Raw genomic sequence first — 13,336 nt, 5'->3', positions numbered from 1 at the left:
GAGTTGTGTGGCTTAATCCCCACTGAAGACGGACGTCCATCTCCTGTCCCGCTAGGACAGACAGCAAGGGTGTGGCTGATGCTGAGCCTCCTGGTGACGAGGTGATTAAAAGCTGTTTCAGATCATGTGGAGCATCACCTGTCATCTCCAAAATGCAATCTATTACCCTCCACCCCTTACCTAGCTCAGATTTTGTTCATAACCAACAGATGTTAAATTCACTTCTGGAATCCTGGATGCAAATTATAAAAGATCCCTGGGTATCAGTTCCTGACGGTCTGTGAGGATTTTAGCGGCATATGTATTTGTACTTAATAGTGATGAAATGCTTTGAGTCAAAATATTATGGTAGCACAATCTAAGATAATTCCCAAGCCACAGCTCTCAGTTCCACCACACGCATAAAAAAATTACAAAGAGCTCCTTTGCTAACTTTAAGGAACTTCCCATATATTACACGCATCCTCAGATTATGAAAATGAAGTCTTGAGTAGGATTCTATTCTGATACATAGGTTCTAGCCCCGGGTGACAGATACAGTGTGGAAAGGTCAAAGCTTGCTTCCATCTCCTTAACTTTAAATGAATAATACAACAAAAAACGTTTTAACTTCTGACTTCTCTATACAAAAAGGAAACAACTGTATCCATACTTTCAGCTAAATTCCAAGTTAACTGTTCAAACAAATTTTCTTCAAAACCTGTATCCTGGCCTCTACACCATTTGTACCAGGTACATGGACTTGGGATTTAACAATTAGGAATGATCAACAACACTGCCTTTATATTAAACTAAAGAAACTGGTGAGAACATAGGGGTTCAGAAATGGAATAAAGTACAGAGATGGCTCTGTGGCTAGGAGCACTGGCTACTTCTTCCCGAGGTCCTGGGTTCAACTCCCAACACCTACACTGTAGCTCAGTATCTCTAACTCTAGTCCCAAGGAGTCTGACACCCTCTTCTGGCCTCTTCAGGTACTGCAGGCATGTAGTGCACACACATTGAGGCAAGACACTCATACATAAAACACAAAAATGAAAATATTTTTTAAAAAGAAAATAAATGAAAACAAGCAGACAGTCAACACTAATAGCTCAATAGGGGAAATACATTATAATAGAATTCACATGTCACTGGCACGAGGCAGCGTGACACTCCAGGGCAAGGTCTGCGGGAGCTAAGGTTTGTAAAACATCTCCAGAATTTGTTTGACTCTGGAAACTATAAGCCTACGCCATAGGACATCTGGAAACATTATTTGGACTTTCATGACACTTTTACCTAAGAAACTGATTATAGCTTTAAAAAAAAAAAACCAGCTTGAAATATTTTGCCACTAAGAAAAAAAACAATTTTTTTTTTTTGAGAAACTAGATGTGATGGTTTATATATGCTCAGCCCAGTGAATGACACTATTAGAAGGTATGGTCCTGTTAGAGTAGGTGTGTCACTGTGGGTGTGGGCTTTAAGACCCTTATCCTAGCTGCCTGGAAGCCAGTATTCTGCTAGCAGCCTTCAGATGAAGATGTAGAACTCTCAGCTCCTCCTGTGCCATGTCTGCCTGGATGCTGCCATGCTCCCACCTTGATGATAATGGACTGAACCTCTGATCCTGTAAGGCAGCCCCAATTAAATGCTGTCCTTATAAGAGTTGCCTTGGTCATGGTGTCTGCTCACAGCAGTAAAACCCTAATTAAGGCACTGGATTAACAAGATGATGCTGACAGGGGAAAATTATCATGCTGCTACTGTGTAACACCCCAGTCCAAGCAAAGCCCACACACAGCGATAACAATCTCTAGTGCTCAGTTAGACAGGAAGATGATCAGAGGTGCATTTCCCCTGAGATGTACAACCAGTACAAATCCAGCACCCAATTAATTATTCTTCAGGCTATAACTATATCAAAGAATCTGGAGCTAAACACCCATAGAGGTGTGTGTGTGTGTGTGTGTGTGTGTGTGTGTGTGTGTGTGTTTATGTGCTTCTGTGTGAATCCATGTGTCTGTGTGCAGGTGTGTGTGTGTGTGTACATGCTTGTATTAGAGAAGAAAACCGGGGCTGCAGAGACAGTTCCGTGGTTAAGAGAACTTGCTGCTCTTCCAGAGGGCCGGTTTTTGACGTCCAGCATTCACATGGTGAGCCTTGTCTGTCACTCCAGTTGCTGGGCAGAGGGTTGCTGAGTGCCCCCTTCTGGCCTCCTTGGGCGCTAGGCACAGGCATGATGCACCTGCTTCCATGCCGGGAAAACATCCACACCATAAAATAAACGTTCTTAAGGAAAGAATTACACGTATTAACGGGCTTGTGAAGCCTTGTGTGGTGGCACTACTGTGACCCCAGCTCTTGGAACTCAGAGACAGAAGGATAAGAAGTTTAAGGAGAACAGAAATGTCCATCACTCACTGGACTCCAATAGCAATGTAGTCATTCATCCATCTGACTTTGCTCTACAGCACTTTGAACCTTTAAGCAAATGTAATTGCCTCTCTCTCCTAGGCTTCCCTTCCCATAACCCACTCGAGGAAATGGGTAGAAGGAACTTCTACAATGTAATTAATCACAAAATCATTTATCAAGCAGAGAGAAATTTTATATCAAAACCACTCTTGAATGAACAATTTTTCCAATATAAGAATTGTAATTACACCTGGCATGCACACCAGCCCAGCCCACTTTCAAATAGGAATCCAAAAAGTGCTTGAAAAGAAAAAGGGAAAGGGCAGTGTGGTGGAGAGCCATATCTATACATCACACCCTATAGAAGACCTTCAAGGTCGTTCTAAAGGTACTGGAGCAATTTCATGTTGCAAACAATCAGCCCCGAAGCAGCAGCCACATCTGGCAGTCAGGACTTCCTGCGCCCCTCCAGGAGTGACCAGCAGCGTACCATGCTTCGTCTACAGCATGGCTTACTCTGCCATGGAACGTAGCTTCCGTGCAGAAATAACAGAGGCTGACTCTGTGGGACCACATAAAGCCTCACTTCCTGCTTTTCTGACACGTGAAAACAGAACTACTTGTCTCAACACAGCCTGAACAGAGCAAGACACCAGAATGCACCTGCCTCTGAGTCGAAGGCCTGTGGGTGTCAGGGTCTGGAGCGGCAGGAGACTGGAGTTTTTACTACTAGATAGAGCTGAAAAGTTCAATGCCACTCCCTCACATTTCATGGTAGTTTAAACCACATCAAAACTTATTTTAAATCATTGTTACCTTTTTATTGAAATATGAACATTTCCATGTTTTCTATTTCAGGCACGGTCTGAGCTGAACTTATGATAAAGGGATTAAATATCTTTCAGCAACAACCTTTACTGATTCTTTTAAACTTAACCTCTTGAATACAAATGTGGTAGTTTACAAAACTTAAATTAAAATTGTATCAGCTATCTACACTGTTAAGAATTAGAATTTAAGTAATATTAGCTTTTCTCAAATAAATTTTATTAAGTAAGTTTCATATTACTAAGCTACATATCTATACTGTTACTAAGACACTTCTCATATATGTTTAGCTTTAGAACTCGTGATATTAGAAACGATGTGACCCAAACGGTATCACCATCAAGCTCATGTGAGAGTGCCAGGTATAGTGTGTAAGCCTTCCTGCACTAGGGAGGCAAAGGCTGGCAGATCTCTGAGCTAGCCTGGCCTACATAGTGAGTTCCACAACAGCCTGGCCTACACAGTGAGTTCCAGGACAGACAGGGCATCTAGAGAGACCCTGTCTCAAAATAAAAGAAAAAAGGAAAAGGAAAAAAATAAAGATTGTGTGAGCAAACACTGCAGGTTTAACAGTGGTTTAGTTATATCTACGTAATTATTACTAGTTGATTAATATTATTACCTAAAACTCATCATAATAAGGTATCTTTAGTAAAGATAACCTGTAGGGTTAAATCTGTATATCTACAGGGGAGAGTAAGTTAAGAGATACTTAAATGTGTACCCTGATACCTATTGGGAAATCTAAGAAACAAACTTAAACTGGGCACAGCCAGGTGTGTGCATCCTGTGGCAAAATGAAACACAGCACAAACCAGGCAAGTTCCCCTTGGCCAGACCAGGCTTCCAGAACTTCTGGACGAGGCGAAGCACACTTGTATAACAGTGCACACAGCACTCTTATCAGAAACAAAGGTCGGTCTATTTGAGCATGTAGAAGAATATTTAAAGTTAATTGACATGTAATTTTTTCAATTTATTCATTAATTGGGATAAAATAATCTAATGCTAAGAACTTCCAGCAAAATTCTTCCAATGTTTCTGATGTTTCTTTTAAAAGGCACTTTGGGTCCGGAGAGATGGCTCAGCAGTTAAGAGCACAAGATGCTCTTCCCAAAGACCCAGGCTAAGTTCTCAACACCAGGCAGTTCACACCTACCTAACTGCAGATACAAGGGATACGCGCCCTCTTCTGGAGTCCAGAGTACCTGCACTCACACATGCACATATACCCACCAACCTCACAGACATATATGCACACATAACTAAAGATAAAATGAATCTTTTTTAAAAAGTCATTCTGTTCTTATCCTTCACCTCAATTGTACTGATAACCCTCTGAACATAGGCACACTGCCCTTCATAGCAAGACTGAGTAAGACATTACGTCATATTAAAGGCATCTGTTACAACGTAAGCATATGTAATGAGTTCATTTGTGCTATAACGCCCATTGAGTTTAACAATAAATTTTATCCTGGAAATTCATTTTTCCCTTTCATTTAACTTACCATCAGGATTTCGATCTATCCATTAGAAGCAATGCAAAAGAGAGAGTGGAGAGAGAAAGAACACAAACTAATTATCTATGGCAAAGCTCCAACACAAGTTTGATACACATCTGTTTGAAATACATTGTAAACTTTCAAGAAGTCCATCACACTTTCCTCTGAGAAAACAAAGCCTTCTTTGAAGAGCAACCCCCAAGTAAATACAATTCAACAGTGTGTTTATTTACACCTCTGTTCTCAAAACTCTATGAGAATGACTCCAGTGGAAATATGCTTTAGAAACAATTCAGTGTGCAACTGACATGAAGAGCGTCAGTGAAAGCCGAGAGCAACGGGAAAGCACGATGAGAGGATCTCGAGATCGTGCCCAGGCAATAGCTGGAGAAGACACCACTCTAGAATATGATTATTTGGGTGTCCAGGCTTGTCTTTTGCTCTTATCTTACATGCTTTTTGTGTTGGTTTATAATTAACTTTGAACCAAATAGTGTCTAGACCTCTGCTTTACCAATAATTTAGGACATTTTAAATTCTATACATAAGAAAGTAAATGTGACCATAAGCCACAGAGACACTGGCTGGTAACACAGGATTAAAATGCATTTTTAATGCTCTGTCCATAAGGTATCAGCCATTCCCCTTTAAATTTATTTTCAACCAGTATCACTACTTTCCTTGAATAGTAATGCATGCAAAGTAAGACATCAGCCATCCCTGTAACTGACCATACAGTAACGGTTACTCAGATGTTAGGATAAAGGATCGAGAGGCAGCAGGCAAACAGGTCTCTCTTATGCCGCTCAGGACTCAAAAAAATCACAATCAAAGCCTCAGCGGCTTCTCAGAGATCTTCAAAAGGTCTCTCACCCTCAACCTGTTATCAAGTTCTCACTTTTCATGAGATCAAACCTGTCCAAACATAAAGGTAATTGATCATATAGTCCTGATCTAAAAATCTGAATAACAGATAAAGTGATCACTTCTGGGTAAAATAAGATATTGAGACAGTTTAAGTCTAAGCAATTCACAAAGCAGATAAAACTAGAGTTTTAAAAGATATACCTAAGTTACAAAATTATTTCAGAGCATCAGTAATTGCCAACCAAGGAAATAAATAGAGAGATGGGGGAAGCCAAGTTGGCAACACTGAGTATAAAAGCAAGAAGACTTTCTTCTTTGTTTTTTGAACTATACAACTTTTTAACTGGAAAAATAAGCTTTAAAAGAAACCTGTCCAAAATGTTTTCTAAACACAAATACAAAGTCACTGCAATGACTGACTATCAGCGTTGCCACCTTGGAATGCCATTACTACGTTCTGATACTGAAGCACCTCTCAATGTGTTACCCACTGACTTTATATTCTAACAAAGAACTGACATCAAACTGTACCTGAGAGATAATTACCACACAGGAAACGGAAAGCTTATCATAACCAAATCTAAGTTCAGAGTTATAACAAGCCAATCCCTCCTAGCCTAGAGACAACCTAAATGCCTACTTAGTACAATCTTATGATATCTAATATTTTCCATGCTAATTTTAAAAATAAAAATTTTACATCTAAAAATGACTGACTTGAACTCCAGATGAAAAGTTACAAATCTGTTCTTAAATACTCTAACATGGAAGCCAGGGAGTTTTGTTTTGTAGTATAACAACTATCTAAGATTGAATAGTGATTTAAAGTTATAGTAACCTATGTTTTCTCACTAATTCATACTAGGTTTTTGAGTTTAAATAAATGAAGTCTGGTATAGAGAAATACACCACACTTGCTATTAAGTGAAAAAAGAGGACCTTACACACAGAAACCACGTGAGTGCCTTTGCCAGCACCACAGTTCCTGAGAGTAACGGCAACAGTAACTATCAGTAGAAAAGAACATCCTTAAACACACAGTCTTGTACCTGGCAGCTGCCATAGTTTAAATGTGGTTTATAAAGTTGCAAATCAGCATGTTTACCTGTCGGTCTGGAGTAAGAAACAACAGCATTTCCTTCTAACTCGGATGGTGTGTAGTTTCTCTTCAGGTACACAGAAAACGCTACTGAACTCGTCATATCTGGAACTGCAGGGAAGATGAAGGTCATATGCCTTACACAGGGGAACAATTAGCAACAGTAACTAAACTTGGTGCAGCTTTTACTCTGTGTCAGGTACTTCAGTAAGCACTTGGAACAGCCTCTCTCAGAATCATCACAGGGACCTTGGAAGGTGGGCAGAGAGCATTATCGCCTCCATTGTTTAACTTTGAAGCAAGCAGACTACAGAGGTAAGAACCAAGGTTACAACACTATTGTAGGCCAGGAACCGACTCTGCACATGGCATCTAGTGCTCCTCAACCCTGCATCTCTTTACCTGGGTCAACAGGCAGAGAAAACGGGGGGGGGGGGGATCACAAAGTCTGTGGCGGCTACAGCTAAGTCTGAGTGGGATCAGATATGGATGACACACTAACACGTCATGGAGACTGACTAGTCTGCTGCCCTGGGTTGGAGCATGGGCTTCCAGCCTCTACACAGAACCACTGGAGTTTAACTAGGACAATTCTTCAGAATAATTTAGAAAGATTAACAGAGATTAACGAGAAGGCTCAGAGGATAAAGGCACTTGCTGCCAAGCCCAAAACCTGAGTTCTAACTCCAGGACATACATGGTAGGAAGAATAAACTCAGTCTTGCAAGTTGCCCTCTGATCTCCAAACTATGGCAAGTACAGACCCATGTGTACATTTATGTGCACACACAAAAACACAAAATAAATGTTAAAAATTAAAATAAACACATGCAAAAGAAAACTTAAAAATTTGTTTGTTTGTTTGTTTGTTTGTTTGTTTGAGACAGGGTTTCTCTGTGTAGCCCTGGCTGTCCTGGAACATATTCTGTAGACCAGGCTGGCCTCAAACTCAGAAATCCGCCTGCCTCTGCCTCCCGAGTGCTGGGATTAAAGGCATGTGCCACCACTGCCCAGCTAAAAATAAATTTTTTTTTAATTGTAAAGAAAGTTAAATTGGAAATATTGTTTAAAATAGAAAAGAAGCCAGATATAGAGACATATAGAGACCTTGAATCCCAGCAATCTGAGAGTTCATGGCCAGCCTAATCTACATAGTTCTAAGACAGTCAAGGCTATGCAGAGAGAACCCATCTCAAAAAAAAAGGGGGGGAAGGAGGGGAGGGAGGGAGAAAGGAAGGAAGGAAGAAGGGAAGGGAAGGAAAAGGGAAGGAAAAGGAAAGGAAAATTTTAAAAGTTAACCAAGACATCATGTTAACTGGACTAATAGCAACTAATAAATGTGTTTCAAGTGGGATTCTATACAAAGAACCTTTAATAATTGCCATTTTATGACATGTTTACTATTTTCTATGCTACTATATTCTTTATATAGTTTCATTTTCTAATTAAACTATGAAAACAATACTGTCATTTAGATATATTATTCTGTTTATCAGTTAAACTAGCTCCTCAAATAATTCATCCAAATCAGGCACCGAGAAGTGTAGGAGACAGTACTCGGCCAACGCAAGCCAGTGCTCTAGCTTCAAATGTTACTGGCCACGAGGGAAGCACCATTGAAGAAAGACTTCCAGGGCTGCGCATGTAACTCAGGCGGTACAGTCCTTACCTAGTCCGCACAAAACTTCAATCCCTAGCAACTCAAACACAGAGAGAGAGAAAGACAGAGACACAGAGAGAGAGACAGAGACAGATAGAGACTTCCAAATTATAGTATTCAAATACAATAGATACAGCTAGTTAAGGAATGTACTTGGAAATTCATAATTCAAAAATTATTCATCAAATAATTAGTACATGGAGGAGAAATATCAGTGGAACAATGACAGTGATTTCCCAGGAAGATGTCAGGACTTCTCTTTGGAAAAGTAACACAGCAGCCGGGTGGTGGTGGCGCACACCTTTAATCCCAGCACTCTGGAGGCAGAGGCAGGCAGATTTCTGAGTTCGAGGCTAGCCTGGTCTACAAAGTGAGTTCCAGGACAGCCAGGGCTACACAGAGAAACCCTATCTCAAAAAACCAAAGAAAGGAAAGGAAAGGAAAGGAAAGGAAAGGAAAGGAAAGGAAAGGAAAGGAAAGGAGAAGAGAAAAGTAACACAGCCATGAAATGAGTACACCATTGAAAACATCTCACACCACATAAACATCAGGACAAGACAAGCTTACCCGTGAAGTCAAAGGTGAACTGATCACAAGTCAACTGTAGTGGAGGCTGCACATAGATAGACAGCTTGACCTTCTGCAACACCACTCGGTTCTGCAGGGTAATCTAAGACACAAAAACCATTAATAACATACCATTTCACCTTATCCAAATTGACAAACTACTCAAATCAACTAAAAACGTTAACAAATAAAGTAGAAAACCCAGTAAAACCCAGTAGTTGTACAGCAGTTCACAGCACAGCATGCCTAATAGCCAAAGAGTAGAAAGAATACAGATGTTCATCAAATAGCATTCAGCAAAAAGAAATGAAGTTGACACATAAACTATGAAAAATATTACACCAAGTTTAAAAAAAGGCTAATCACAAAGAACCACATTGAGTATAATTCTATTTACATAAAATGTATAGACCCCTTCCCCTGCAAGACCCAGGAATCACCTCAGAGGAGGGAGCAGAAATACTTAAAAAGCCAGAGGCCGGGAGGCTGGGATCAAAACAGTGACTTTGGCCATGGCCAGACCACTGCACCCGTGAACTCACAGCAGCTGTGGTCGCTGCCTAAGACCTGCCTGAGATCAAGCTAGTCAACAATCTAACCTGGAGGGGAAGGGCTCACAGGCTCCAGGCCTGGCTGAGGGGAAACTGACAGTTGCTGACCTCTAAGAGAGGGGGAGACTGGGTTTTTTGCAGGGGTAAAGGCTGAACACACTCCAGTGGATGGCCCCCTACCATGAGTAGCACAAACTAAACTGGCTGAGTTATAAAAAAGAAAGACAAGAGAAATTATGGGTGGGCAAGGATCAGGAAGGAGTTAGTTAGAAAGGACGGGAGGTGAATATGATCAACTCTACTATATAAAACTCTCTATGAGTTAATACAAACATTATAATGAAAATGTGTCTATCTGTTACACAGAGAAAACCTATCTTGAAATCCCTTCAAGAAAAATTCCTTATTTAAATGTTCAATAAAAAAAACAGAACAGGCACCTCTATGAAAATTACATAGATCAGCAGCTGCTTCAAAATAAAAGAGATAAAGGAAGGCAATTAAATGGCTACTTTCTTCTAAGGAAGGGATACAAAAGGTTCTAAAATAAGATGAGGGTGTGCTTGTCCCAATATGCAAAGATGTGACCAATCTTTGTGAGTTGCTTAATTGCATACAGTGACCTGTCAGTATCAGAGATAAAATGGTTTCCCCTCTGACTGAAGAACGGCCTGTGGCATAGCGTGTTTGTTCTCTCTTTAAGCACACGTGTACGGTTGTGGATTATTATCTTATCTAATATCAATATACTTATCTTTACAAAGGGCAATTACTCTCTCCTGATAGCCTCACTTCTATGGATTTACAGCACTCTAGGACACTCCAAAGCTCTGTGTATTCTTCTGTGGCTAATCACAGAACCACGACAACATAAGCAGTTCTAGACAACATCAGAGGAGGTGTTAACTACTACACTCCTGAGGGATCAAAATTCCAAACTCCACCATCTGACTTAATGATGCTAAGAAATCCTTCCCCTGTAAGAACCAAGTTAGCCTGGAAGCTGAGGCCAGGCTGTCTCACTCGCTCCTGAAGAGGCGTGTCAGTGAGGGTATCAAATAATGAACAGCTGGCTGCCTTACACTGGATGTCTTTTCTCTGTGCTTGTGATTTCCTAAAGGTTTCAGCCTCTTGGAACTGTCTGTCAGATGACGTCATCTAACTATTAGCAGACAACCAATGAGCACCCCAGATAGGGTTACTGTCCAGAGGCAGACTCGAGTGCTGAGATACATCTCCTCAGGTGAGCCTCCCCTACAACCTGGAAGTTGGTTGAAAGTGATCCTTCTATGTGCTTCCTTCATACGGAGCGGCTCCGTCTGGTTACTAGACTATCACGTGAGATACACGCAAACCACTGTCAACTGACATAATGCAATTATGTCTTCATTATGTGGGAATCGAGTTTTTACCTTAAGTAAAAAGCACGCATCATCTGTCTCTCAATTATACAAATACATTTGTATAAAACATACAAAAGTGTGTAATTGACCTACAAACATTATATACATACAATTTAAGTCAATAAATGTTACATATTGATTCTAAGTGATGTATTCTAGACAATCTAAAAGTAATCAAACAAAAATGTTTAGAGATAAAAAGTAATGTTTTAAGAGAAAATTATTGAAGCAAATACATATGGTAAACAGCAAATTAGCAAACAATGTGTTCTTAGATTTTATTGTAAAAACCCGGCTAATGCACATGGAACCTTGTACTCCAAAAACAGAGCTTCCTCAGTAATGTCTGGCCATTTGGGCAAAACCCCCAAGGTGACTGTGGCAAGATAAAGCTGTGGAAAGGGGACACACAAGCTTCTTTCAGACAGCTAGTTGGGCCAGTAAATTAATAGGGCACAATTAAGTATTCCTCTATTAACAATAACATAATGTTGTCTGCATCCATAGAATTGAATATAACAAGCATAGTGGCTTCCTACACTTCCTACACTAAAGCATGCTGTGAGTGACTTAGGTGTCTCATCTCACCGCATCTCCACAACCCTGTGAAATAAGTACACAGCATTCTAAAATTGGAAACCACAGCTCAGAGAGCCGAGTGCTTCCTCCTGAAGCCACCGATTGAAAGGAGAAGCGTAACTGAGCTGCTGTCTGCCCAAACCCGGGATGCAGGCCTTTGCACGAAGTGTTTAAATCACAAGGAACTTTATACATAAAGGGTTCCCTGTTCTACGCTTCAGAACAGAGCTACAGAGATCGTAAACAGCATGTTCATCGCTGCTGAGGCAGTGGGCACAGAAGAGCTGAAAACTGCCCCGGGAGCATCTTGTAAGCAAGAGAAGGAAAAGTCCCTGTAGGAATAACAAACTGCTCAGAAAGAGGCAGACATCCTGACTCTGCCGGCATAACGACGGCAGCTTAGACAGCAATCACACAATCTCTCATTGTTACAGGAAGGGTGTGCATGTGGGTTTAGATGAACAAACATGATAGCTCCCACATCACATTTATTGAATCCAACAATGGTCCAGGCACTTTCAAAGCACAAATCAAAGAGATATGACAAAAATAACTACAGTAACAAAGAATAGTTGTTTTTTAGCCAAAAAGTGAATTAAAGACTTGGCTAAATCATAAACCTTGTATTTTAAAAGGAAAATAATTGTAGAATATTAAGGAGAAAATATAAAATGTTAATACAAGAATTTTCCATGCCATTTTCTGATTCTAAAGAAATAAAATATAATCCTTAGGAAATATAATACCAAATGTTTACCCTAGGTATATAAATACGACTGCCAGGCCAGGTATGAACGAGTGCTCTGCCTGTTGCCTGGAACAGATGGTCATGCATCATGCACACATACTCAAGGTAGCCACATCTTCATTCATTTGGAACGGATGGAAAAATTTTCTCAATTAACTGGATTTATTATGATGGAAACTTTCATGGCTATGTATCTTGGCTGCTGCTGTTATAAAAGGCCATAGGAGAGATTTACAGCAGAAAGTTGTATAGAGTCTGTCAGACAGCACCAGAAACTCATTGGGTCTGCTGTGTAAGTCCAATCCATGCCATGCGACCCCGCATGTCATGGTCTCTCTTCCACTTTTATCATGGCAACGAGAAGAAGAGCTGTGACCAAGCCTTGGTCCTTATAGGTGACAGAGGAACTTTTCAGAAGTATCATCTCGTTAGGGTGGCTGGTATAAATAAAAGCCTAGAAGTGTGGGAGGGAAAGGCGTGCTCACTAATGCCAACACCCTTTGATGGGAGGGTGAGGATATATATACACAGTGTTATCTGGTTTAGCTACAAGATTTCTTTTTACAGTACACAGTGAGATCCTTGACTTCTCCAGGACTGTGTGTGAATGATACCATTGCACAGGTCTAAAACAGCTCCCCTCCACAAAGTATAGGTCATTCCTGAGCCTCTGCAGTTACTTTCCTAAGCGTTTGATTTCTTGCCACTAATGCCTTTCCAGAAGGGTCTGTGACTGGGGAGGGGATAGAGAGGCTGGAGAAAGACCACCCTTGTTTCCAATGGCAAGAGTCCAAAAAAATTAGCTTAGGAAACTGTTCTAAGATTGGGCTCCCTTCAGCTTCGAGCACAGATCTCCACACTTGGGCCACCCGCTGGGCCAGTGTAAGCGAACACAATTGGTAAAGCCGAGGACCTTGTCAAGTTTCTCCAAGGACAGCAACCTATAATCTGAGCAAACAGAAAGTCCGTCCAAGTTTTGACTAACTGAATCGCCAAGATCCACAACTTCTCCTGGCTTCCAAGTCTGGACAGTGATAAATATTTTCAGCTTAATAACGTGCTGACTGATCACCACACTTAAAGTGCCCTAAGAACATTCCAGATTTGAGTTCTAGCTCTCAAACTCTAC

General features: G+C 40.7%; 1 protein-coding gene across 10 annotated transcripts in view; it reads right to left on the bottom strand.

Annotated features, from left to right (window-relative positions):
* Bbs9 (Bardet-Biedl syndrome 9 (human)) overlaps positions 1–13,336 on the bottom strand; it is a 412,725-nt gene that overhangs the window by 235,510 nt on the left and 163,879 nt on the right. For 6 of the 10 annotated variants that reach the window (XM_006510416.4, XM_006510417.4, XM_006510418.4 and 3 more), the window contains 3 exons: positions 8,927–9,029; positions 6,706–6,810; positions 4,740–4,754 (listed from right to left, as the gene is read on the bottom strand). In XM_006510416.4, coding sequence (XP_006510479.1) covers positions 4,740–4,754; positions 6,706–6,810; positions 8,927–9,029 — 223 coding nt within the window. Of the gene's footprint in view, positions 1–4,739; positions 4,755–6,705; positions 6,811–8,926; positions 9,030–13,336 lie in introns of those variants that run through there. The other 4 variants (NM_001360258.1, NM_178415.1, NM_181316.4 and 1 more) reach the window with 2 other exon arrangements.

The sequence above is a fragment of the Mus musculus genome, chromosome 9 (assembly GCF_000001635.26).
Source record: "Mus musculus strain C57BL/6J chromosome 9, GRCm38.p6 C57BL/6J".
Taxonomy (NCBI): domain Eukaryota; kingdom Metazoa; phylum Chordata; class Mammalia; order Rodentia; family Muridae; genus Mus; species Mus musculus.
The sequence above is the reverse complement of the archived record's forward strand: the minus strand, read 5'-3'. Positions and strand labels throughout refer to the sequence as shown.